Source organism: Dasypus novemcinctus, chromosome 18 (genome assembly GCF_030445035.2).
Source record: "Dasypus novemcinctus isolate mDasNov1 chromosome 18, mDasNov1.1.hap2, whole genome shotgun sequence".
NCBI classification, from domain to species: Eukaryota; Metazoa; Chordata; class Mammalia; order Cingulata; family Dasypodidae; genus Dasypus; species Dasypus novemcinctus.
The window spans coordinates 73,913,501-73,935,574 of NC_080690.1; the positions used below are offsets into that span (position 1 = coordinate 73,913,501).

Sequence of the window (22,074 nt, forward strand, 5' to 3'; positions counted from 1 at the left end):
TTGGATTAGAAGTAAACTTTATTAAGCTTTGTTTTTGTTGTCTATTTTTTTAAAAAGATAAATAAATCACACAAAATGTCACTTTAAAAGACATGAGGTCCCCACCCCTGCTCTTCCCACAACAAACGCCCTTTCATCAGTGAGGCACATTCATTGCATTTGATGATACACCCTAGAGCAGTGCCACACCACACGGACCATAGCATACATTGTAGTTCACACTCTCCCCCAGTCCATCCAATGGGTTACAGCAGAATAAACAGCGTCCTGCATCTGTCCCTGCAAATCACTGAGGACAACTCCAAGTCCCAAAAAAGCCCCATATCACACCTCTTCCTCCCTCTCTCTGCCCTCAGCAATCCCGTGGCCACTGTCTCCACATCAATGATACAATTTCTTCCATTGTTAAGCTTCTTTTTACGGTCTTGGCCTAGGGGAACAGGGCAATTTCGCTTTGTTGAGACTTGGTTATGGACAGAACTGCAGTTCAATAGAAATATAATGCATACCACATATGTAATTTTAACTTTTCTAGTAGCCATATTAAAAAGGTAAAAATAAACAGGTGCAGTTAATATTTTTAAATTGTGGTAACATGGATGTAATGTAGAACTTGCCATTTTAACCACATTTAAAATTCAGTGACATTAATTACATTTACAATGTCTACCATCAAGAAGGTGCAATTTAGTACTTCATGTAACCCAAATATCAAAATTATTAAAATTTCAACACTTTCAATATAACGTTTATGTAATTTAAAGCTTCTTTTTTAAAAAAACTCCAACATAAAATTTTAGTGAGATATTTCTTATATATGTATTTAATGTTAAGGCTTTGAGTCTGGTTGTATTTTACACTTGAAGCACATTTCTGTCAGAATCGTCGACCCGAAGGGTATTGGGAATGAAAGACAAAAAGAAAGATGGGATCAGGGAGTCTGAGAGCACAGACTCATCAGACAAGTTTATTGGTCTCAGGGGCTTTCCTTTATACCTGAAGCGATCAAGAGAGCAAGCAATTATCCTAGTTAGCTATACCCATTACCTCCTATAATAATTAATAAATATATTTTTGGTGTACTGGAACTACAGGGTTATAACTTAAAGTACATAATCTCACTGTTCTATTATATTGTCAAGAAACATGCTTAAAATCTTGTTGCCCAAGTTGCTCCGTTCCACCTGAAAGTACACTGCCTCCTGATAAACTGTGACCTGCACGCGTAGCCACGGAAACAGCATATTTTAGTAGGCAAAGAAGTAACTTACTTTAAGGAAACATGCCTTTGTTTCCCACACATTTCAATTCAGATAAACCACAATTCAAGTGCTCAACAGCCAAGTGTGGCCAATGGCTACCATAACAGAAAGCCACATCTAGAACATCTATAAACATTTCATGTGTGCCTGGAAAAATGTGTATTCTCTAATTAATGGGGGTAGGTTTCCATTTATGTCCATTAGTTCAACTTGTTAGTAGTATTAAAATTTCCCATAGTTTTACAATGTTCTGTCTGCTTGAGATGTTAAAATATCACACTGGGGAAGCGGATTTGGCCCAACAGATAGGGCTTCTGCCTACCACATGGGAGGTCCAAGGTTCAAACCCAGGGCCTCCTGACCCGTGTGATGAGCCAGTCCACACGAAGTGCTGATGCGTGCAAGGAGTGTCGTGCCGCACAGGGGTGTCCCCTGCGTAGTGGTGTCCCCTGCATAGGGAAGCCCCAAGCGCAAGGAATGTGCCCCTTAAGGAGAGCTGCCCAGTGCAAAAAAAAGTGCAGCCTGCCCAGGAATGGTCACACACACAGAGAGCTGACACAGCAGGATAACACAACAAAGAGACACAGATTCCCAGTGCTGCTGACAAGAATACAAGTGGACACAGAAGAAAACACAGCGAATGGACACAGAAAGCAGACAACTGGTGGGGGGGGGGAGGGGAGAGAAATAAAAAATAAAAAAACTTCAAAAAAAAATCACATACTACTTGTGTGTCAATCTCTTGTCATCCTGTTAATTTTGGTTTCATTTATTTTGAGGCTATGTTGTCAGGTGCATCCAAGTTTAGGACTGTTTTATCATCCTAGTTATTTCTTTTCATTTGAGATAATACTCTTTGTTACTAATAGTGCTTTCTGACTCAAATTCTGTTTTGTCTGGTGGTTAATGTATCTACACTTGGATTTCTTTGGATTATTTTCCTTTTATTTTCAAACTTTTTGTGTCCTTATGCATTAGATGTAGGCCTCTTGTAAATAACACATTAACACCTTTTTTCTTTTTCATTCTCCTGGTAATAGACAATTTTGCTATTTCCTATTCTTTCCACAACAGATCTTATTAACAGACTGATTTCTAAAAGGCTAAACTGTTAGGTTGTATTGACTAATATATTCCACAAAGAGAGGACCGATATTAAGCAAAAATGTACCCAGTGCTGGCCCATTTCATCCTCAAAGTCACCCTTTGATTTCATAAATAAGGACACTGAGACAGAGAGAAACCACTTTACCTAAAGTCACTCCAGTCTAAGACAAGACCCTGAATTTAGGTCCAGCCCTCTGAGTCTGACAACAAAGTTCTTTTCACTACCTGGGTAAGTGTGTAATGGGGGATGAGAAGAGTAGTGGTCAGGGAAGGCTTCCCTGCAGAGGCAGCCTTCCGAGGAGGTCCTGATGAATAAGAGGTGTTCAGCTCATGCCAAAAGGAAGGGCATTCTGGGCAGAGGTAAGCACTCAACGAAACCTTTTCTCATTCTCTAACCCAGGGTTTTTCAACCTCAGCACTTTTGACATTTGGGGCCAAGTAATTCTTTGTTGTGGGGGCTGGTCTATATATTGTAGATTTGGTAACATTTCTGGCCTCTATGCACTGGATGCCAGTACTTGCACAATCTCCCAAAGTTGACAACCAAAAATGCTCTCCGACATTGCCAAACGTCTCCAGGGGTGGGGCAACATCACCCAGTTGAGAGCCATTGCTTTAAACTTATGAGGATTGTGCTATTACCTCTACCTAGAGCTGAGGTAATAAGGTCTCAGTCTGAAAGGTGACTAATCTACGGTCAAAAAGGAAGGAGATGGGAGCCCCCCAATCTGACCCAGGCATTGCGGCTCCAGAGCCTCTGTCATCACATCTCACCGCAGTACTTTCCTCTACTTGAGCTTTGTGTTTATTGGAGGTAGTGGTAACAGTAAGAGACAGAAAAGAAGCAAACTAGGAGCACATCAGAAAGGACCTTGAACACATTGCCTGCTCTGTACCAGGCCTTCTCCCCAGTGATGCTGGGGATGCAAATTAGAATCCAACCCAATCCCTCCCTCAAGGAGCTGAAAACCTCAAGGAAAGGAGAAAAAAAAGGGAGCAGGTATAGCTCAATGGTTGAGTGCCAGCTTCCCATGTATGAGGTCTGAGGTTGAATGCCTGGTATCTCAGGAAAAAAAAAAAAACCTGAAGGGAAGAGAGACACTGAAACAGACACAGTCACAGCCTGAGGTGATAGAGCTTTGGGACCCCAGAAAAGGCCTGCTAGCCCAGGGTAGGGAGGTCCTGTAGGCTTCCTAGAGGAACATGTCCAAGTGGCTATCAGGCTGAAAAATTGAAATCAATATAGGTGGGTGTCAGGGAGCGGATATAGCTCAGTGGTGGAGCTCCCGCTTCCCACATAATGAGAACCTGGGTTCAATCCTTGGTATCTCCTTAAAAAAAAATAATAAAAGAAAAAGAAAAGAAAAATACAGGTGAGTGTGAGGCATCTTCCAGGGAGAGGGGACAGAATCTGCAAACACTTGGCAGAAAAAGTTATTTCGCTGGCAAATTTGGGCACCTGCCAGTGTTTTGGTGGTGGGAGATGAGGCTGAAAAACAGGCAGGTCTCAGGTCACAAACACCAGGCTTAAGGACTTGACCTTTCCGCTGTAAGTGAAGAGAACAAGTCATATGCCGTCTCCAGAGGGCCTCTAACACCTAGCTGGTCATTTCCCCAGAGTATTAACATGTTGCAAAAAATGAAAGTATTTGCAGAGAAGTTCCATGGAGAAACCTCTACCCAAACAGTGCTGGCTCACTAGTGAATGTAGTCCCTGAGTACTAGAAGGATCTGCCCAGGGTACTTGCCTCAGGCCATGACTGGATCTCAATACTGTAATCAGTGTTGCCCAAGGGAGGTGTCGTAAAGAGCCAGAACACATCCTTTTTAGAGCACTTTCTAGGGGCCTGCTGTTATCATTCCCATTTAATAGATGAGGACACTGAAACACAGAAAGATAAGCCACTTCCTCATAGTCACACAACTAATAAAGTGAAGGAGGGATTCGCCCAGATAGGCTGGCTTGAGCATATTCTTCACTGATGTCCGGTTTGGGGCAAAACCTCTTTTTACTAATTTTCCACCAAAAAAAAAATATGCAAGTGGCATTCAGATCTGCTTACATTATTTAAATGACAAAACTTCCAAAGTAGTGTACTAAAATCAACATAAACTGAACGTTGTTGCTATAGTTTTGGGGTGGAACACCAGAGGACAAAAGATTCTCTTCCGCCAGGTTTTTAACTGCAGCACTGTTGCCATTTTGGGCCAGATATAATTCTCTGTAGTAGGGGTAGGGGCCATCCAGTGCATTGTATGTTTAGGAGCATCCCTGGCCTCTACCTACTAGATGCCAATACCACCCTCCCCCACCGCCCAGCCTTGTGGCAGCCAAAAAGATCTTAGACATGCTGCCGGGGGTGGGGGGCAAAATTCCACCCCACTTCAGCCTTGAGAACCACTGACTTAAGACTGTACGTTGCCTGAGCTCCTGAAACTCCCATCTTACCTGCTTGCTTACAAAGAAAACTGTAAATAACAACAACAAAAAAAACACAACGAAAATTTATGCCAGTGCCAGAAAAGGAAGTCCCTCCTGATTAAGAGGATTAAATGAAATGAAAACACTAAACATTAACACTTTCCATATTACAGAAGCAGACATTACCTCCTATTTACAGATAAGAAAACAGATCGTGCATGGAGAGTGAAAGGCAACGCCTGGCACAAGTTCCCTGCTTCTCAAGTGCTGTTACTCCCATCCCCGCCCCCGCAAGTAGCACCTGGTACCAATCAGGCTCGGGAGACCAACCAAAATTTTTTAATTAAAGTTAATACATCACAAGTAATGTTACATTAAAAAAACATAAAAAATAAGCTTTATCATCCCTATCTCCCCGGCTAAGCCCGACACACTCGGGTCTGGCACACAAAACGCCTCCAGAAGTAACAGTTAAATGAATGCGCCCCAAGGGTTCAACCCTCAGGATAGACTCACACACCCTCTTTCACCCTCAACCCTCCCTTATCAAGGGCCTCACAAGGGTAAAAACAAGAGGATCTCAGACTACATTAAGCAGTAGAGGGAGCAGGGAGGCCCGGAGGTTGAGGGTTGGGATGTCGGAGGGCGGGGCTCCGTTCCTTGCTCCTGAAGCTTACGCCCTCCTTGGGGAGCCCGGCGTCTCAGGGTCTCACCTGCGCTCGGTCCTCAAGTGCATCTAGCAGGCGGCGTAGTCGCCTGGACAGTAACTGACCGCGGCAGTCAAGAGCGCCCGGCCGCGACGCTAGGTCCGCGCTTGCGCAGAGACCCCAGCCCGCAAGGCCCTCTCGGGGTGGGCACGCACTTTGCGGGCAACCCACCCGGCACCCCAACCTTGGGCTCCGCCCAACGTCCACACCCTCCGCAGTCTTCCCATCCGCACCACAAAACCCCATCACGCTCCCACAACATAAGAGGCGGCCGCAACCATTTCCTCTCCGGAATAGGCCGCACGAAGCCTCACGTGCCGGCGCACAGCGGTGGAGGGCCCAGACGCGCCGGCCGAGAGCATTCTGGGAGCTGCGGTGGGGGGCCTGCGGTCGCCGCGAGGACCGCTGGTCTGGGCCTGCCCTGCCGCTCCGAGAGCAGCTAACGCAGTGGGCCGAGCCGCCGCACAGATTCCTGGGAGCTGTAGGCGGGCGGCCCCAGGGCCTCCTGGGAGCCGTAGTCCTTCCACTCACTTCCGCTTTTCCCTACTGCCAGGACCTGCCAGCATCGCCTTCCGCGCAGGTGAGCTTCCGCGCAGGTGAGCGTCCCCTCCCGATCACGGGCCTCGGTCGCGGTGCTGCGTAGGGGCTGCGGGTCTCCGGGTTGCTCTCCCACGGAGCCCGGTAGACGTCCCTGGAGCGATGGCACTCCTCCCCGCGACCCCTCAACGCCCAGCGGCCTCCAGGGCAGCTGTTGGCCCTGCCGACACGTTGCGGAGACTGCGCTGTCGCCCGACTCCGCGTTGCTCCCGCTGCCCAATCTGGGTGCGGCGGGAACGCCCCTTCCTCTGTCTGGGGCTGAGGTGAGCTCAAGACAGTGGGAGCCCAGAGGTAGCGCCAGACCCAGTCCAGGACTTAGACTTTCCAGAGCACAGGACCTCAAATCTAACACGTCCAAACGTCTCTGCGCTCACTCTACCCCTCTTACAGTTTTTCCCCTTCTGTCCCTTCCTTATCTCCCTCCCGGTGGCCCCACTATCATTCCAGGTGCTCAGGACACAACCTTGACGTTATCCGAGTCCTGTTTCCTAAACCGAGTCTTGTGTGAGCGCCATCGCCCACAGAATATATTCTAAAGCTGAACACTTCTCTCCATCTCTACTGCTTCCACTTTGGTTTGAGCCACCCTTATTACGCACATGGATTAGCAGGAGTTTTCTGACTGTTTCTGCCCTTGCTACTCCCGCCCCCTGCAGTCTATTCACACACGCCGGAGCGGTCCTGTTCAAATATGTATCAGATCCTGCCATTCCGTAGCTTACAACTTTCTAGTGGTTCCCATCACCTCCAGAATGAAATCCAAGCTCCTCACCCTGCCATCCAAGCATCCTCTGTCCCTCTCTGGTCTTTGGCCGCAATGCACTTACCAAGTGAATACAGACAGGCCTTGCTCTTCAAGTCTTTTGTGTTTGCTATGAACTCGATCTCGAACAAAAGTAACATAATCCCTGTTCCCTCACAAGCACATCGCTGAGGGTAATCCCTTCATGTTACTTCTTGTATTTGGAAGGCATTTTGGTTATTTACTTGCTTATCCAGGGGTTGGCTCCACTAGAATGCTGGTGCCATGTTTTCTTGTTCACTGCTGTGTCCTCAGTGCCAGGAGCATGTCGGGCACAAAGGAAGCACTCAGTGGCTATTTGCAGAATGAATGAATAAATGAAAGAATGAATGAAAGTTCAAGCTGAGGCCTGAAGGTAAGAGTTAGGCATGCACAATGTTGGGGGAAGAGTGTTCCAGGCAATGGAAAGAGACTGGCCAAAGGTGTGGGGAGGTGGGAGACCTGCTGCAACCTGGGGGGGGGGAGGGCGGGGACAGACTGGAGGGCCTCAAACTCCCAAGAGCTCAGGATAGGGAACAAAGGCCAGTTTTCAGCAAGACTAGGTGACTGTAGATTTAGGGGGTGAGGAGAGGTGAGTCCAGGGTGACTTTACGTCCTGTCCTGCAGAGGAGCTGGGTGGTTGGTGATGGTTCTCTCAGGACAGGGAACAGCTTGGCAATAGGTTTCAGCCTGGGAGGAGGGGGGACATGCTCAATCTGGACATTCAGGGTCTGAGAGACACCCCAGCAGGGATCCACAGTGGGGCATTCGCGGGACCAGCCTGGGTAGATGTTGTGTTTCAGAATTACCCACGAGGAGAATGAGAAGGGGAGGTGTTGACCATGTGGAGGCAGGTAGAGGAAGAGGCTCCCCAAAAGAGACTGAGTGGCAGAAGAAAACCCGGGAGAGCCAAGAGGATGGTGTTAAAAGCCAAAGGGAGAAAAGGTTTTACACAGGCTCTGCTCAGCTGTGAAGATGTGGCCAAGGGTCATGGTAGATGGGTCCTGAGAACTGCTCTTGCTGGGCAGAGGGACCAGCCAGTGCAAAGCCCTCCAGGCAGGAGTGTTCCTGAGGGGTTTGAGAGTAGAGGTCTGGGTGGGCGAAGGAGAATGGGGTAGAGGATGAGGTCAGAGGAAAGAAGAAACCAAGCATGTTGGGGCCTCATAGGTCATTCATTACAGCAAGATGAGATGCATGGGGAGATTTTGAGAAGGTACTTGGCAGGATCTTGCTGGTTCTGTGGAGAATAGTGTGTGTCTACGGCATGGGACCAGGGAAAGGAGGGATAGCACTGAGGAGCCTGCTGCAATAGCCCAGGAGGGAGGCAGTGCTCAGACCATGGTGGCAATCATGGAGACAGTGATTCTGAACTTCTTGAAGCTCAAGTCAAAGGGATGTGCTGCCTTCTGCTTGGGTACTTGGGGGCAAGATCAGGCTGGACATGATGATTTAGTCGCCCACATAAAGAGTGAGAAGAGTGGTGAGAAGGAGCAGCCCAGGATCCTGAGTCTAGGGCTTCTCGCCTGAGCAGCTGCAAGGATGGAGCTGCCCTTTACTGTAGGAGAGGCCCATTTAGGGGAAGAAATCAGGAATTAGGGTTTTAAGATGCCTGGTTGACGTCTGAGTGGAACTGGTTCCTTCCCTTATACAGTCATATAAAATAATTCCCCCACGTTGTGGAAAATTCTAGAAGCAGTGTGACCTGCTCTGACTGGTTTGGAGACTAGCAGAGCAGTCCCAGCTGGTGACAGTGGTGGCTGGGCCTGGGAAGGGGGAGAGCTGAGCCTGGGGGAACTTTATGAGTTGGCTTGGCAGGCAGGATTGAAGAGTGAGGACTGTGCAGGACTGGAAGGGGTGAGGAGACATAAGGAAGGATCGATTCAGGTCATGAGGCCACAGACCCAGGGTGGGAGATTCTGACACCAGAGCAGGGTTGAGTTCAATCCTGGAGGTCTGCCCACCCACACCCCAAAACAGGGAACCACCCTGGCCCGCCTCCTTGCAGGTGTGACCCAGGCCGCCTCTGAGTTTCTGAGGGAGAGGCATCACCCTGCCTTTTGGAGGACGCATTTCTCACCCATTCCTGGAGTTAGTGCCTCACTCCCACCCCAAACAGTGCAATCCAATTGCCCTTTCCAGCTTATCCCCTTTCTCTGAGCGGCCTCCCTCTGTCCTTCAGAGTCGCTGGACCATCCAAAGCTCTGCACAGCCCTGGGGCCTCCCTCTGTCCAAGGCCCTCTTTCACTAGGGATTGAGCCAACCTCCCATGAGAAGGCACTATGCACCCCAGTCCCTCTGATCCGGGCTGTTAATAGGGGTGACCTTGACCCAAGTGGTGACACCAGCCCCTAAGAAGCATCCCCATCCCCGAGGATGGGTAAAATCCAAGCAGGTTCCGGAAGTGGCAACCGCTGGCCTCATCCTGGGCATAACCCGCTATCTCTCTCTTACCCCCCTGAAGCCGCCCGCTCCTGCCCGGGACCACCGCGATGCCGGCCCCGCCCTGCGCCTCCTGCCACACGGCCCGCGCCGCCCTCCGCCGCCCCCGCTCCGGACGCGCGCTGTGCGGCGCCTGCTTCTGCGCCGCCTTCGAGGCCGAGGTGCTGCACACGGTGCTCGCGGGCCGCCTGCTGCCGCCCGGCGCCGTCGTGGCCGTGGGCGCCTCGGGGGGCAAGGACTCCACGGTGCTCGCGCACGTGCTCCGCGAGCTCGCCCCGCGCCTGCGCATCTCGCTGCGCCTCGTGGCGGTCGACGAGGGCATCGGCGGCTACCGGGACGTGGCGCTGGCGGCCGTGCGGCGCCAGGCGGCGCGCTGGGACCTGCCGCTCACCATCGTGGCCTACGCAGACCTCTTCGGCGGCTGGACGATGGACGCCGTGGCCCGCAGCACGGCCGGCTCCGGCCGCAGCCGCAACTGCTGCACCTTCTGCGGGGTGCTGCGGCGCCGCGCGCTGGAGGAAGGGGCGCGCCTCGTGGGCGCCACGCACATCGTGACCGGTGAGCGCGTGCGCACGCGGCTCGGCTAGTTGGAGGGAACAGGACGCGTGCGCGGGGCGGAACTAGAAGGAAGGTGATTGGCGGGGAGTTGAGCGCATTCCCAAAAGGTGGAGGCCCTGGGCATGTTCCCTAGAGGGAGGAGCCTGATAAGGGGAAGGGGATATGCGCATGCTCCAGTGCACAGGCTTGGAGGAGCCAGGCCGGGCATCACCAAGGCTTTTGGTCTTGGCCACCATCTTGTTCTATGCAGATTGCTAAGTAGAAGGGGTAGGTGAGGGGCGGTCCTTATTACTTTACATTTTAAAATTGTCTGACATTTTTGGTCTCAGATACCCAGTCGTTTCCCTTCGGAATCCATGTCTAAGTAATGGATGATAGAGTATGAAAGAGTTATGGAAGTGCGGAGAGGCCAACAAGAAAAACAGGTCCCGTAACTCTTTCATACTTTCTTTCATCCATTACCTCATCAATTACTGAGCTTCCACTCTGAGCCAGATCCAACTAACTGTGTGGTCAAAGCAAATTGCTTAACCTCTTTGCAGCTCTGCTTGCTCTTTATAATGCGATATTAATAAACTTAGAGCAATTAGATGAGTTAGGAGTATACCATAGAAAATACACATACACTATTATCAACATGGAGCTGAGGCTGACAATAGAACTTTGCTCAAGTGCAGACCTAGTCCCTCCCACTGCACAGGTCTCAAATATAACATTACAAACCATTTCAAATGTTACTGAAGAAAAGTACACAGACTATATGTGTGTAAATATCTTGTGACATGAGGTGGAGAGGCGGTCAAGAAAGTCTTTTGCCATCCAAAGGCCCAAGGTGAAAGGTGAAGGGCTAAGGACTGGGGACAGAGCAAACAGCCTCTACAAGGGAAAGGACAGTATGGCCAGTTTGAGAAACCATAGCATGACCAGTGTGCTTTGAACCACATTCCCCTCACATGGGCTCTTGTGGCTGTGGTGAGTTTAGACCTCATCCTTTGGACAATTGGGAAATCCACAGAGGACTCATTTAGGTCCGTGACATGAAGACAGTTTTGCTTAGACAAGCTCACTCTGGCTGTGATGAGGAGAATGGATTGGAGGGGGCAAGGATAGAGCCTAGGAGACCAGTTAGGAGGAGGCAGCTTCTGCTGTCTAGGGGACATGATGGGTGGAGGAAGGAGAGAATCAATGCATTAACTATTTAAACAGATGTAGTGTCCAGGAGCAAGCATACCTGGTCACAAGGTCACAGGCAGCAGAACTATTAAGAAAAATGAAATTAAAGCAAAGTTTTCCACCTGTTCTACCATCTAGACCAGGGATTCTCAACTCCAACGTTATTGGCATTGGGGCCAGATACTTCCTTGAGGAGGCTTTCCTGTGCATTTTAGAACGTTTAGCGTGTCCCTGGCTTCTCCCCACTAGATGGCAGTAGCACCCTCTCCAGTTCTGACAACTGGATTGCAAAATCACCTGTGGTTGAGAACCACTGATCTAGACTCCAGTACAAGTTGATAAGATACAGAATATAGATTTAGCTTCAGGTTTATGGTGACTGGTGTGTCAATATTTGCTAACTTTCGCCATGGTCTTTCTAAAGAAAGACAGTGCAAACACTGTGATCTGCATTCTCAGAGGAACTTTGTCAACAACTGTATTAGGTTCTTATTGCTGCTCTAACAAACTACCCCAAACCTAGTGGGTTAAAATAAGGCATATTTATCTTACAGCTCTGTAGGTTAGAATCTGATGTGGGTCTCACTGGGCTACAATCAAGATATGGGAAGGGCTGTGCTTCTTTCTGAGGGCTTTAGGGGAGAATCTGTCCCCCTGCCTTTTCCAGCTTCTAGACGTTGCCTGCATTCCTTGGCTCACGGCCCCTTGTTTTCAGAGCCAGCAGTGGTGGGTTGAGTCCCTCTCATGTCACATCCCTCTGACCTTGCTTTCCTGGTCACGTCCCAGCTTCTGACTCTTCTGCCTCCCTCTTCCACTCTGCAGACCCTGTGGTCATATTGGGCCCACCTGGATCATACAGAATACTCTCCCTGTCTAAAGTCAGCTGCTTAGCAACCTAAATTCCCCTTTGCCCCCTAAACAGGCTGCAGGGATGAGGAGTGGCCATCTTTTTGTTCTTGGGTTGGGGGCAGTATGATTCTGCCTACCACAACAGCCCTCTGGAGAATCTCTGTGAATTACAGTTTAACTGGGGCTGAAATGGTATTTGCAAGGGAAAGCACCTTCACTTTACCTGGAAGGTCAGCTAGCTCAGGGCCAGGTAGTAGTGGGGGGGGGGGTTTCAAATGAGGCCCCCCCCCCCCCCAATTGAGGCGTGAGTGTGTATATTCCCATGGCTTTTCTCGCAGTGCCCACCTCCAGCCTCCACCAGGCTGCCCCGCGGTGTCCGGGGTCTCCCTTACCCCAGCCCCCGCCCATGCCCACGCCCACACCCCCACCCTCCCTTCTCTCTCCCTGTGCCCGGGGTTTCCCTAGCCCAGCCCCAGCCCCCGCCCGCGCTCACACCCCCACCGTTCCTTTTCTCTCCCTGTGTCCGGGGTCTCCCTACCCCCGCCCCCGCCCCCACCCTCCCTTCTCTCTCCCTGTGTCCGGGGTCTCCCTACCCCCGCCCCCACCCTCCCTTCTCTCTCCCTGTGCCCGGGGTCTCCCTACCCCAGTCACCGCCCAGGCCCACCCTCCCGTCTCCCTGGGCCCTGCCGCCCCCTCACCTGCTCCCCGTCTGCTCTCCCCGCCAGGCCACAACGCGGACGACATGGCGGAGACGGTGCTCATGAACTTCCTGCGGGGCGACACGGCGCGCCTGGCCCGGGGCGGGGGCCTGGGCTCGCGGGGCGAGGGGGGCGCCCTGCCGCGCTGCCGCCCGCTGCAGCTGGCCTCGCAGAAGGAGGTGGTGCTGTACGCACACTTCCGCCGCCTCGACTACTTCTCCGAGGAGTGCGTCTACGCGCCCGAGGCCTTCCGCGGCCACGCGCGCGACCTGCTCAAGCGCTTGGAGGCGGCGCGGCCGTCGGTGGCGCTGGACCTCGTGCACTCGGCCGAGTGCCTGGCGCTGGCCCCGGCCGCGCTGCCCCCGGCCCCCGGCGCCTGCTCCCGCTGCGGGGCGCTCGCCAGCCGCGCGCTCTGCCAGGCCTGCGCGCTCCTGGACGGCCTCCACCGCGGCCGCCCGCGCCTGGCCATCGGCAAGGGCCGCCGTGGGCTGGCCGAGGAGGGTCCGCCGGGCGCGCGCGGGGCCGGCCTCGCCGTCTAGGGCCACCGGCTCGGCCAGGAGACCACGGGGACGGCCCGGGTACCTAGAGGCAGGAGGCCGGGCTGATACCCGGGTTGGAGGAGAGAGGGGGCCGGGTCCAGATGTCTGGGTCTGAGAGAGCAGGGGCGGGGACCTGGACTCCTGGGTCCAAGGGACGAGGGGATGGGGACCTGGACTCCTGGGTCTGAGGGAGGAAGGGATGGGGACCTGGACTCCTGTTTCCGAGGAGCAGGGCCGGGGACCTGGACTCCTGGGTCCGAGGGATGAGGGCCAGGTAGAAGGCAGCTGGCATCTGGGTCAGAGGGACTGGGGGCCTGGGCTCCTGGGTCTGAGGGAGGAGGCAGGGTCCCAATGTCTGAGTCTGAGAGAGGAGACGGGGTCTAGGTGTCTGGGTCTGAGGGAGGAGGGTCCAGTCCCAGGCACGGGGAGCTGAGCGGGGAGGGGGCCAACAGCCTGAGATTCCTGAGCCAGCCTGGTGAAGGGGTTGCTTGCTTGGCCCCTCTGCTGTGCTCAGGATGCCCTGACCCTTTTGAGCACCTACTGTTTGCCTGCTGTTTCCCGTTGGCCTCGGGTGGGAGGAACAGGATCCTGTGAGGTGATGGCCTTGGTCGTTTGCAGTGATCATCCTGACACCTCCTCAGGTACTTCTTGTGAGCTCTTTCCTTGCATTGTCTCATTCCATCCCCACCACGACCGTGTTGGCCTTCACCATTGCTGGTAAACAGGTGTGGTGACTGACCCGAGGCCACCCGGCTTGAGTGGGCTGAAGCTCTCTGAGACTGCGGGGTTGCCCCCCCCCCGCCCCTACCCTCCCCCACTGAATCTGCTGGTGTCCCCACGTGGTGGGTGAGAAGTGGCTGAATGGGCTCTGGAGCAGGGCTGGGTTGAGTCTGGGACAGTGACTCCACCTCTCTGGTCTACCCTTTCCTCCTCTGAAAACGGAATTAATCCCCACCCCACCCTCCTCCATCAAAGCCTTGGTGTAAATGTGCTCAATACGCGGTGGCTTCCTTGGTTGTACCTAAGAAGGTTTGGCCACAGGGGGCTCTGCCAGGGAGGTGTGGGGCCCAGAAGTTTCCTCCCTGACCCCTGGGGAGACTTGGGTTTCTCAGTTCCACCTGCAGACTTTTGCTGGGCTGGCTCCTTGTCAGGAATTCCCTCCCCTTTGCCTCTTCCTACTCAAATCCTCCAGGGTCCACCTAGAATCCTTCACTGCTTCTCTTCACCCCTCCTATCCAATCCCAAATCTCAGTTTCTCAGTCCTGCCCTCACTCATGAGCCATCCAACCCTTTTGGTACTTGTTCTTCCTAAATGTACTGAGCTTTGAGGGCAGAGACCAGATAACCCTCCTCCCTGGATAATAAACATTTATTAAGAACCTAACATGTACAGGGGATATTTTAGGCAAGGGGGGTGAACGGTGGGGACAGAAAAAGCCCTCACTCGTGGAACTTACCATCTTGTGGGAGAAAACAGACAAGTAAATATATAATACAATGTGATATAATGTTGAGTGCTATGAATAAGAAAGCAATCTTAAGGGAAAAGGATGTGAAAGTGCTCTTTTAGTTGGGAGGTCGGCTTGATCGAGAAGGTGACTTGGCAGAGAACAAAACAGCAATGGAGGTTTCTAACTGTGATGAATTAGCTCATTTTGGAACACTTTCACTGAGACACACTAGAAAAACAAAATATATATAATACAAAACAATCTGAAGACTTCTAAGAGCAACTGAGGCAGCTAGGAATGGGGAGGGGGACAGGATCCCAGAGAATAGAGAAGCTCATTCTTCTGGAGGGGCCAAAAGGTCAAGAATACAATTAGAATGCATAGTTTTGTGTGTGTGTGTTTAAGAGGTACCAGGGATCGAACCCAGGACTTTGTACATGGGAAGCACGTGCTCAACCACTTGAGCTATATCTGCTCCCAGAACACATAATTTAAGAGGCTGGGAACCTGAGCTGAGCTTCAGTTAGAGACTGAATGCATGGAGTCCAAAGCTACCAAGACAGGCAGGAACTTGAGGAGCCAAAATCCTGGAGAGAAGGAAAGGGCATTGAGGTCAACCCAACACTGTGCTCAGATTTTCCCCTCAGCAGTCTCAGGGGACTGGGTAAATGAAATTTGATGTTCAGGGTCTGTTGAGGAGGAGGAGCCTAGGTAAACATCCCTGACCTCAGGAGCCAAGAAAGGTTACAAAATAGAAGGGTGAAGTGGAAATAGACCCATTCACAAAAGACCAAAATCCAGCTTCAAACTCTTCCAATCCCAGACTGGATTAAGAGGCTCTGTCCCTACTCTATCTGTGTGCCAGAAAGCAAAAATAAATGCCCTCTAGAGCTGTGCTGTCTAATTGGGGCTATTTAAATGAACGAAAATTGAGTAAAATTTAAAATCAGTTACATAGTCACAATAGCCACATTTCAAGTACTCCATAGCCATGCATGACTGGTGGCTACCATATTGAATTAATTCCCATCATCACAGAAGGTGTCATTGTGCAGTGATGTTCTAGACTGTTCTAGAGTCCAGAGGAAGAAGGTATCAACAGAGTTCAGAAGGTGTCTACAGTTTTTCAGACTAAACGTCTAAATCATATTACAGGTTGGCAAGAGGTAGGGAAAAAATGACTGAACCTCAAGAGGAAACAGATGATAGACAATCACTGGTGATCCAGATATGGGAGTTTTAGGTACAGATTTCAACATGTTCAAGAAAATTAGTGCTCCTAGCACTAATTTCACTGTAGATTTGGAATGCGTGAAGAACTAAATGGGCTTCCAGCAAGGATGGAGTCGCAGGTAATTGATTTACCTTCCTGCTGTAAGCAACTGTCATAAAATACGTGAAGCATTCCTTCTGCTTTGCTCACATTCAGTTCGTCTTCCTAGCTGCTGGCCCTGCCAACCAACCCCAGCCTCAGGCCTACCACCAGCCACTCGGCTGTGTGCCCACAGAGACATTAGCTACAGAGATAATAGCTTCCCATAGAACTTTCTGTGAACTCCCACTTTAGGATCCCACATTGGCCCCTGGATATACTTGGCTCTTAAGATTTTGCAAGCTGAACCTTATATGTCCATACCCGTGCTTCAAGTAGACTGCTCTGTAATGCTCTTTCTTCTGCCCACTCTTGGATGTCACTTCTAGCTCCTCCCATATCTGAAAGGTCTAGGTCCTCTAATAAGTCAATCCCATAGTTCTTTAGTGGCTCTGTGTCCCTGATGATGAGCCCCTTGTGTCTTGACATCTGGGGCAGCCAGAAGAGGAGCAGAAACCTAGAGGCTTTTTGAATTGCACTGTCCCAAATCCCTCCAGTCCCTCAAACAACTGCCAGGGAAGTGAAAGCAGAGCTCTTACCCCATACCTCTTCTGCCCTACTGCCCACTCCCTGCACCCCAGGAAAGAACAGAGTTGTAGTCTATCTATGTGCACTTAGAAGCCCTGGAGCATCTCACTTGGGGAGGGGCCTCTCTTGATCCAGGACCTTCCTGAGACCGAACTATTCCTGCCCCCATCCCTGTCCTGGTCACACAAGAATCCTGGAGAAGGGGTGGCTGAACTCATCTGCAAGGCAGCCCTTCTAGTCCAGAGGCTGGAACTGACAACTGGGACCCTGGCTTCAACCCCAGACACGGGCATGTTGTTTACGGGTTTCTGGTATCAATTTTGGTTCAAGAGGGAAAGGACGTGTGTGGTTCTCAGCCCCTTCTCAAGTTTCCCATGATCCCTACATGCTCACCTTGAAAATTAGTTCCCTTAACTCCTGGACAGTTCCTCCTGTCTTTAGGGCACCCATATAATCACCCTCTTTTTACATAACCACCACTTCCCCTGACCTTGCCTGGCATGCTCTGCCCCTTATACCAATTTTCTCCATTCTGTGGTCCACTGAGGCCACGGGATCCTTCCCCTAATCTGACTACCCATCCTTCATTTGGAAGTAAACGTAAAATTTATTTCTGTGTTCCAAAGCTAACTCCTCAACCAGCCTCCTGATACTTCATTCCTTCATTTGAGCTGAATCAGAACTTGGCATAGAGTCTGGCACAGAAAAGGACCACAGATGTCGCCCAGAGCTCCCTAGCTGTGCGAGGGAGGGATTAAAAGCAAGATCGAAATATCAACATACTGGGAGGGGAGGAAGGGAGGGAAAGAACCTGACCCACACAGGATTTCTGGCTGTGTTGAGGGTGGAATTAGCCTTGAGAGGCAAGGAACCCAGTGGCCTGTGAGAAATGCCTTGTCTGTCAGGAGCTACGTCCCCTTTTCCCTAGGATGAGGGGGGAGTTGCAGGGGGAGCCTGAAGAAGATCTAGATGCCGCCTGAACAGCACCTCTGTCCTTACAGCCCAGGTACCAGCCTTCTTATCTCTGCATCGGAGACAGGTCCGGGATCTGCCCCCAGGGGGCGCTCCATCCACCAGGCCAGACCTGGGCCGCACCGTCTGCAGGGCGCTGTCTATGGTGCTGGAGTATGGCTGGGCCATGCCTTCAGGAAACTGCCTCCTCAGGCACAAGGTCCCGAGGGGCTGTGGAAAGACCAGGTCCCTCTTGGGAAGGAGGGATTAGGAGTTGGGATGGGAGAGGCTAGGCTCACCGCAGTGCTTGCGCCCCATCTCTCTTGCTGCCCTAAGGCACATTCCTTGCGGTGATTGAGGGACAGGGAAGGTCAAGGTGTTTGCTGAGGCTCTGGGTTATGCCTTGAACTAGCAAGTCCATGCATGGGTCTCTCCTTGAATAAGGGAATAGGAAGAGATGGTGTTGGCCAGAGCTCCCACGTGCCAAACTCAGGGCTGTGCCTTTGTACACATTGCCCCCCTTTAATCCTCACAGCCACTCGGAGAGGGTCTGTTATCCTCATCTGCCAGAGTGGGAAACCAAGACTCGAGGTGGTAGATGCCCTCCGCCTAACCAATGCACATTTGGGACGGAATTGTAACCCCGTAGACAGTGCTGTATCACCTCTATCTTCACTCCCAAAAGAAAACAGGAGCAGGGGCATACATGATGGGAAGGTTTTCTACTTTCAAGGGGTGGACCATCATCTTTGGAGCCCGGGACTGGTGTTCACAGCAGAGAGCAGGAGAGACACCCCCCTCCCCCCACAGGCTCAAGGGCCCAACCCCCAGCACCATCTCCAAGTTACTCCAGGAGACTAGTGGACATTCAACATGCTGAGTATTAGGGAGTGGATTCCACTTAGCCCCTGCCTCTGAAATGAAGGTGGGAGGTCCCCAAGGAATAGCCTTGAGTCAGGGGCGCCAGCAAGCCAGACAGGCCGCCACTGAGAATTAAGATTTCATTGATTACCTGCAGAGACAGTCAATTTTGGAGAACATTAGGCTAGCCAAGGAGAAGCAGGGGCTTGGGGGAAAAAAGCTAGACATAAGGGAGAATGAGGAGGGATTAACGATGTAAAACATACTAGTAAAAGTTGTTTACTTCCCACCTTGGGCTGGCAGCTGTGTTAGCTGTGCATGTTGCGTACTTTCTCATTAGAATGAGCGACATAGGAATTAACCTTATGAAATAAACTAGGACCAGTGATAGGTGCTGGAGATTCAAGATCAAGCAAAGCAGACTCGATACTGATTTCACAGTGAACACAGGGAACTGCGTGGAGCCTCAGTTTCCTCATCTGTAAAATGGAACCTGGAACCATTGCCTTGAAGAGCCCTTGGGGCTATTGTGAGGAGGGGTTTGGGGGTCCTGGGCTTCCCCACATCTGCCAGGACTAACTTCCCTTCAGTTAACTAGCCAACTTAGGCCATACCTCCCCTTACATTTTCAGGACAAGACAGGCCCTGCCCAGCCCGCGGCCCTTACTGAGGTATTTCATTCTGACCAGCATGCCCTTTCTCTCCCTTTCCACAGTCTAACCCCTAGCTAGTTTTGTACCTTGCAAATATCTCCTTCAAGTCTATCCTCCACTAGCATTGTCTGCAGTGCCCTTTGCCCCCAAAATCATCAGTTTTGTTGTAGCCAAAGTCATCTTTTTTTTCTGGTGGAAATACTGAGTTTTTATTAATTTTTTGTCCATTATCTCTTTTAGGAATATTATTCTTTCTTTACAATTTTCAACAATAAAAAATAGCCACAAGAATATTTCTTTGCTTGCAATGTTTTTAGATATTTTGGTTATGAAAATATGTACAATTTAACAAATGATGATGAAGCAGACTTTGCCTAATCACGTTTGAGGCCCAGAAATAGAACATGAGCTTCCCCCACCTCCAGAAAACCCCTAGTCCCCCCTTTCTTTCCCATCCTGTCTATTTCCCTGCCTCCAACTTACGCAGTCGTCTTTTTTCCCACCTTTGCATATAAACATAATACCTGTGTTTCTATCTTCCAACAGGGTAGCTGCTATAGAGCTTCATGTAAATGGAAGAAAACAGCAGGGCTTATTTTGTTTCTTACATATTTAGCTCAAATTTGTGTTCATAGGATTCATCAATGTGGCAGCATGTACATGTTGTTTATAGGTTTTCTTTGCTTAGGAGTCCCTTGTATTGTATGACTATCCTTCTATTTTTTTTAACTTTCTACTGTATATAAGTGCTTGAGTTATTTCCATGTTTGCCAGTGTAAACATCATGATATCCTGCATTGCGGCACATGCGTACAAACATTTCTAGTCTATACCTAGTAGTGGAATTGCAGATCAGCAATCGATTGGTGTCTCTTCAATTTTACTGGAAAATGCCAACCACTTTTCAAGATAATTAAAACTATGCTCCTAGCTGTGGATAAAATTTCTGGTTGTTTCAATCTCACCCACATTTACTGTTAGACCTTCTAATTTTTTTTTTCCTTTGGCCAATCTGGGAAATACTTAATTGTGATTTTAATGTGCAATTCTCTGATTGCCTTTGAACTTTATAACTTTTCATGTATGTATTGACTACTTGCATTTCCTCTTTTCTGTTGATTTTACAGAGATCATCATATAGTTTGTAAATTAATCTTTGACAGTTGTGTTTGTTGCACATCTCTTCTGCTGCTCACTGATGTATCTTTCCCCCTTTATGATGTGTTTTGATAAAGTAGTTTTCTAAATTTTATTGTTTTATTATCTTTTTTTAAAGATACATAGATCACATAAAATAAATTTTAATTTACCAATTCTTTCCTTTATACTTAGAGTTTTGTGTCTTTCTCCTGAGGTCATGAGGATATTTTTAGAATACTACCTTCTAAAATAATTATATATTCGGCTTTCTAATTCAAAGCATTAATTCAGTTGAAATTGATGTTTGTGTATGGTGTGAGATTGAGTGCATTTTTATGTATGTATGTATTGCACATGGGTATCTGATTGTCCACACCATTTATTAAGCAGAGACTACCATTTCCTGCTCTGGAGTGTCACTTGTCCCATGAAAATGTCTGCGTACACTTTCCTGAGTTTGGGGAAGGAGAACGCCAGAGTGAGCTCTCTGGCTATTGGAAAGATCCCTTTAGAGCACACGTGTGAGATGGGGAAGGTACTCGAGGCCAGGAAGTGATAGAATATGCTGGAAGGATTGGCAGTTAAAAATGGGTCAAGGAGACAGCCCCAGAGAGGTTATAAGGCACCACATCATGAATTGACTGCCAGGCTGAGGGGTTGGGCTGCACCTGGGAAGCCTTTGTGGAGCTCTGAGAAGGCAGGCAGCACCAACATGATGCTGCCCTGTCCCCGGTGTGCCTGGCCACCCCCAGCCTCTGCAGCTTTCTGTTCAAGTAGGAAGCACTGGACATGCACCCTGCAATAGGGCCTCTGTTAATTTCTTTAATCCTCACAGCAGCTTCTGAGGTGGGACACACTATCTCTGGTTTACAGAACAGGAACTGAGGTACAATCAAGGAACAGCCGGAGAAAGTGATGGAGCCTGGCTCTGAGCCCAGATGGCTCTGCCTCCATTACCTGTAAGCTTTCTGCTTGCACAGCAGGACTATTGTGGTGAGGGCTCATCAGTGAGGCCCTGGCATCTCCTTCCCCTCGGGCATGGGCTGAGCTCTGGGCAAGTACTCAATTGCTTGTCATGATCTCCGAGTACACTTCAGCGCTGTTGTTCATCAGGTCCTCAGGCTCCTGTGACTCCATCCCTTGGAAGATGAGGATGTCGCCAGTTGGGGACTCTTGGTCCGATGAGCTCGCTGGCCAGGGCTCCTGTGTGAAACCCTGAGTAAAGGAGAGAGAAGAGTCAGAAAAGGGATAAGGCATCGTGGTCCCCAGGGGGAGGCTGGACTAATGGCACATTAAATTCATTCATCCTTCTGTCCCACACACGTCATGTGGGCTCAATTCTTCACTCATTCGTTTCAAAACAGGTAACACTAGAGTTGATTAGACCCTCTTGAGGCCTGACTAAGTACATTTAGTCTTCACAAAAACCCAGTAGAGAAGATACTGTTATTATTCCCACTTTACAGACAGGAGAAGTGAGGTGGGGAGAGGGTAAGGAACATGGCGAGGGTCGCCTGCCTTGTTATTGGCAGTCTCTCCTGAGCCAGGTCCTAGACTAGGAGTCAGGTGTGCAGTGTTATACAGCAGACAGAAGAACCCCAACCTCAGGCAGCCGACAGTCCACTAGGAGGAACGGACTATAGACAAAGAGAAAAAGTAACTCCCTAGTCCCAGAGAAATAAAATAAATCTTAAAAAAAAAAAAATCAAAGAGCAGCAGTAACACACAGCCTCCCATCACTAAAGTACCATAAAAGAGAGAGAAATCGAACATCTGAGTAAACTATATCCTAATCAGATGCGTAGACACCAGCAAAAAATTACAAGCTATGCTAGAAAATGGAAGACATGGCCCAAAAAAAGGAATATATCAAGAGGTACAAAAATTGCCAAAATCAAATCAATGAGTTGAAAGACAATATGGCTAAAGAGACAAATGATATCAAGAAGATATTGAAACAGACAAAAATATTAAAGTAAAAAAAGA

At 50.0% G+C, this 22,074-nt stretch overlaps 2 protein-coding genes and 1 long non-coding RNA gene across 4 annotated transcripts in view; 1 reads left to right on the forward strand and 2 right to left on the reverse strand.

The window, feature by feature from the left end:
* Positions 1-5,759, reverse strand: LOC131274217 (uncharacterized). Its single transcript, XR_009181414.1, has 2 exons — positions 5,505-5,759; positions 1-430 (listed from the first exon to the last, which is right to left on the reverse strand). It is a non-coding gene; the product is annotated as an uncharacterized lncRNA (long non-coding RNA).
* Positions 415-20,273, forward strand: LOC101411098 (cytoplasmic tRNA 2-thiolation protein 1-like). 2 transcript variants are annotated; one of them, XM_058279410.1, is made up of 3 exons: positions 415-6,358; positions 9,338-9,873; positions 12,621-20,273. In XM_058279410.1, the coding sequence occupies exons 1-3, from the start codon at positions 6,198-6,200 to the stop codon at positions 13,130-13,132; spliced, it is 1,209 nt and encodes a 402-aa protein (XP_058135393.1). In that variant the 5' UTR covers positions 415-6,197; the 3' UTR covers positions 13,133-20,273. The 2 variants fall into 2 exon arrangements, with proteins under 2 accessions (XP_058135393.1, XP_058135394.1); XM_058279411.1 differs by having other exon boundaries at positions 6,035-6,094.
* The window catches only part of LOC101413588 (sialic acid-binding Ig-like lectin 5), a 25,162-nt gene continuing 21,455 nt past the window's right edge, over positions 18,368-22,074 (reverse strand). The window contains exon 8 of the mRNA XM_071209620.1: positions 18,368-21,303. The gene's annotated coding sequence lies outside the window, so the exon portion shown is untranslated. The remainder of the gene's footprint in view (positions 21,304-22,074) is intronic.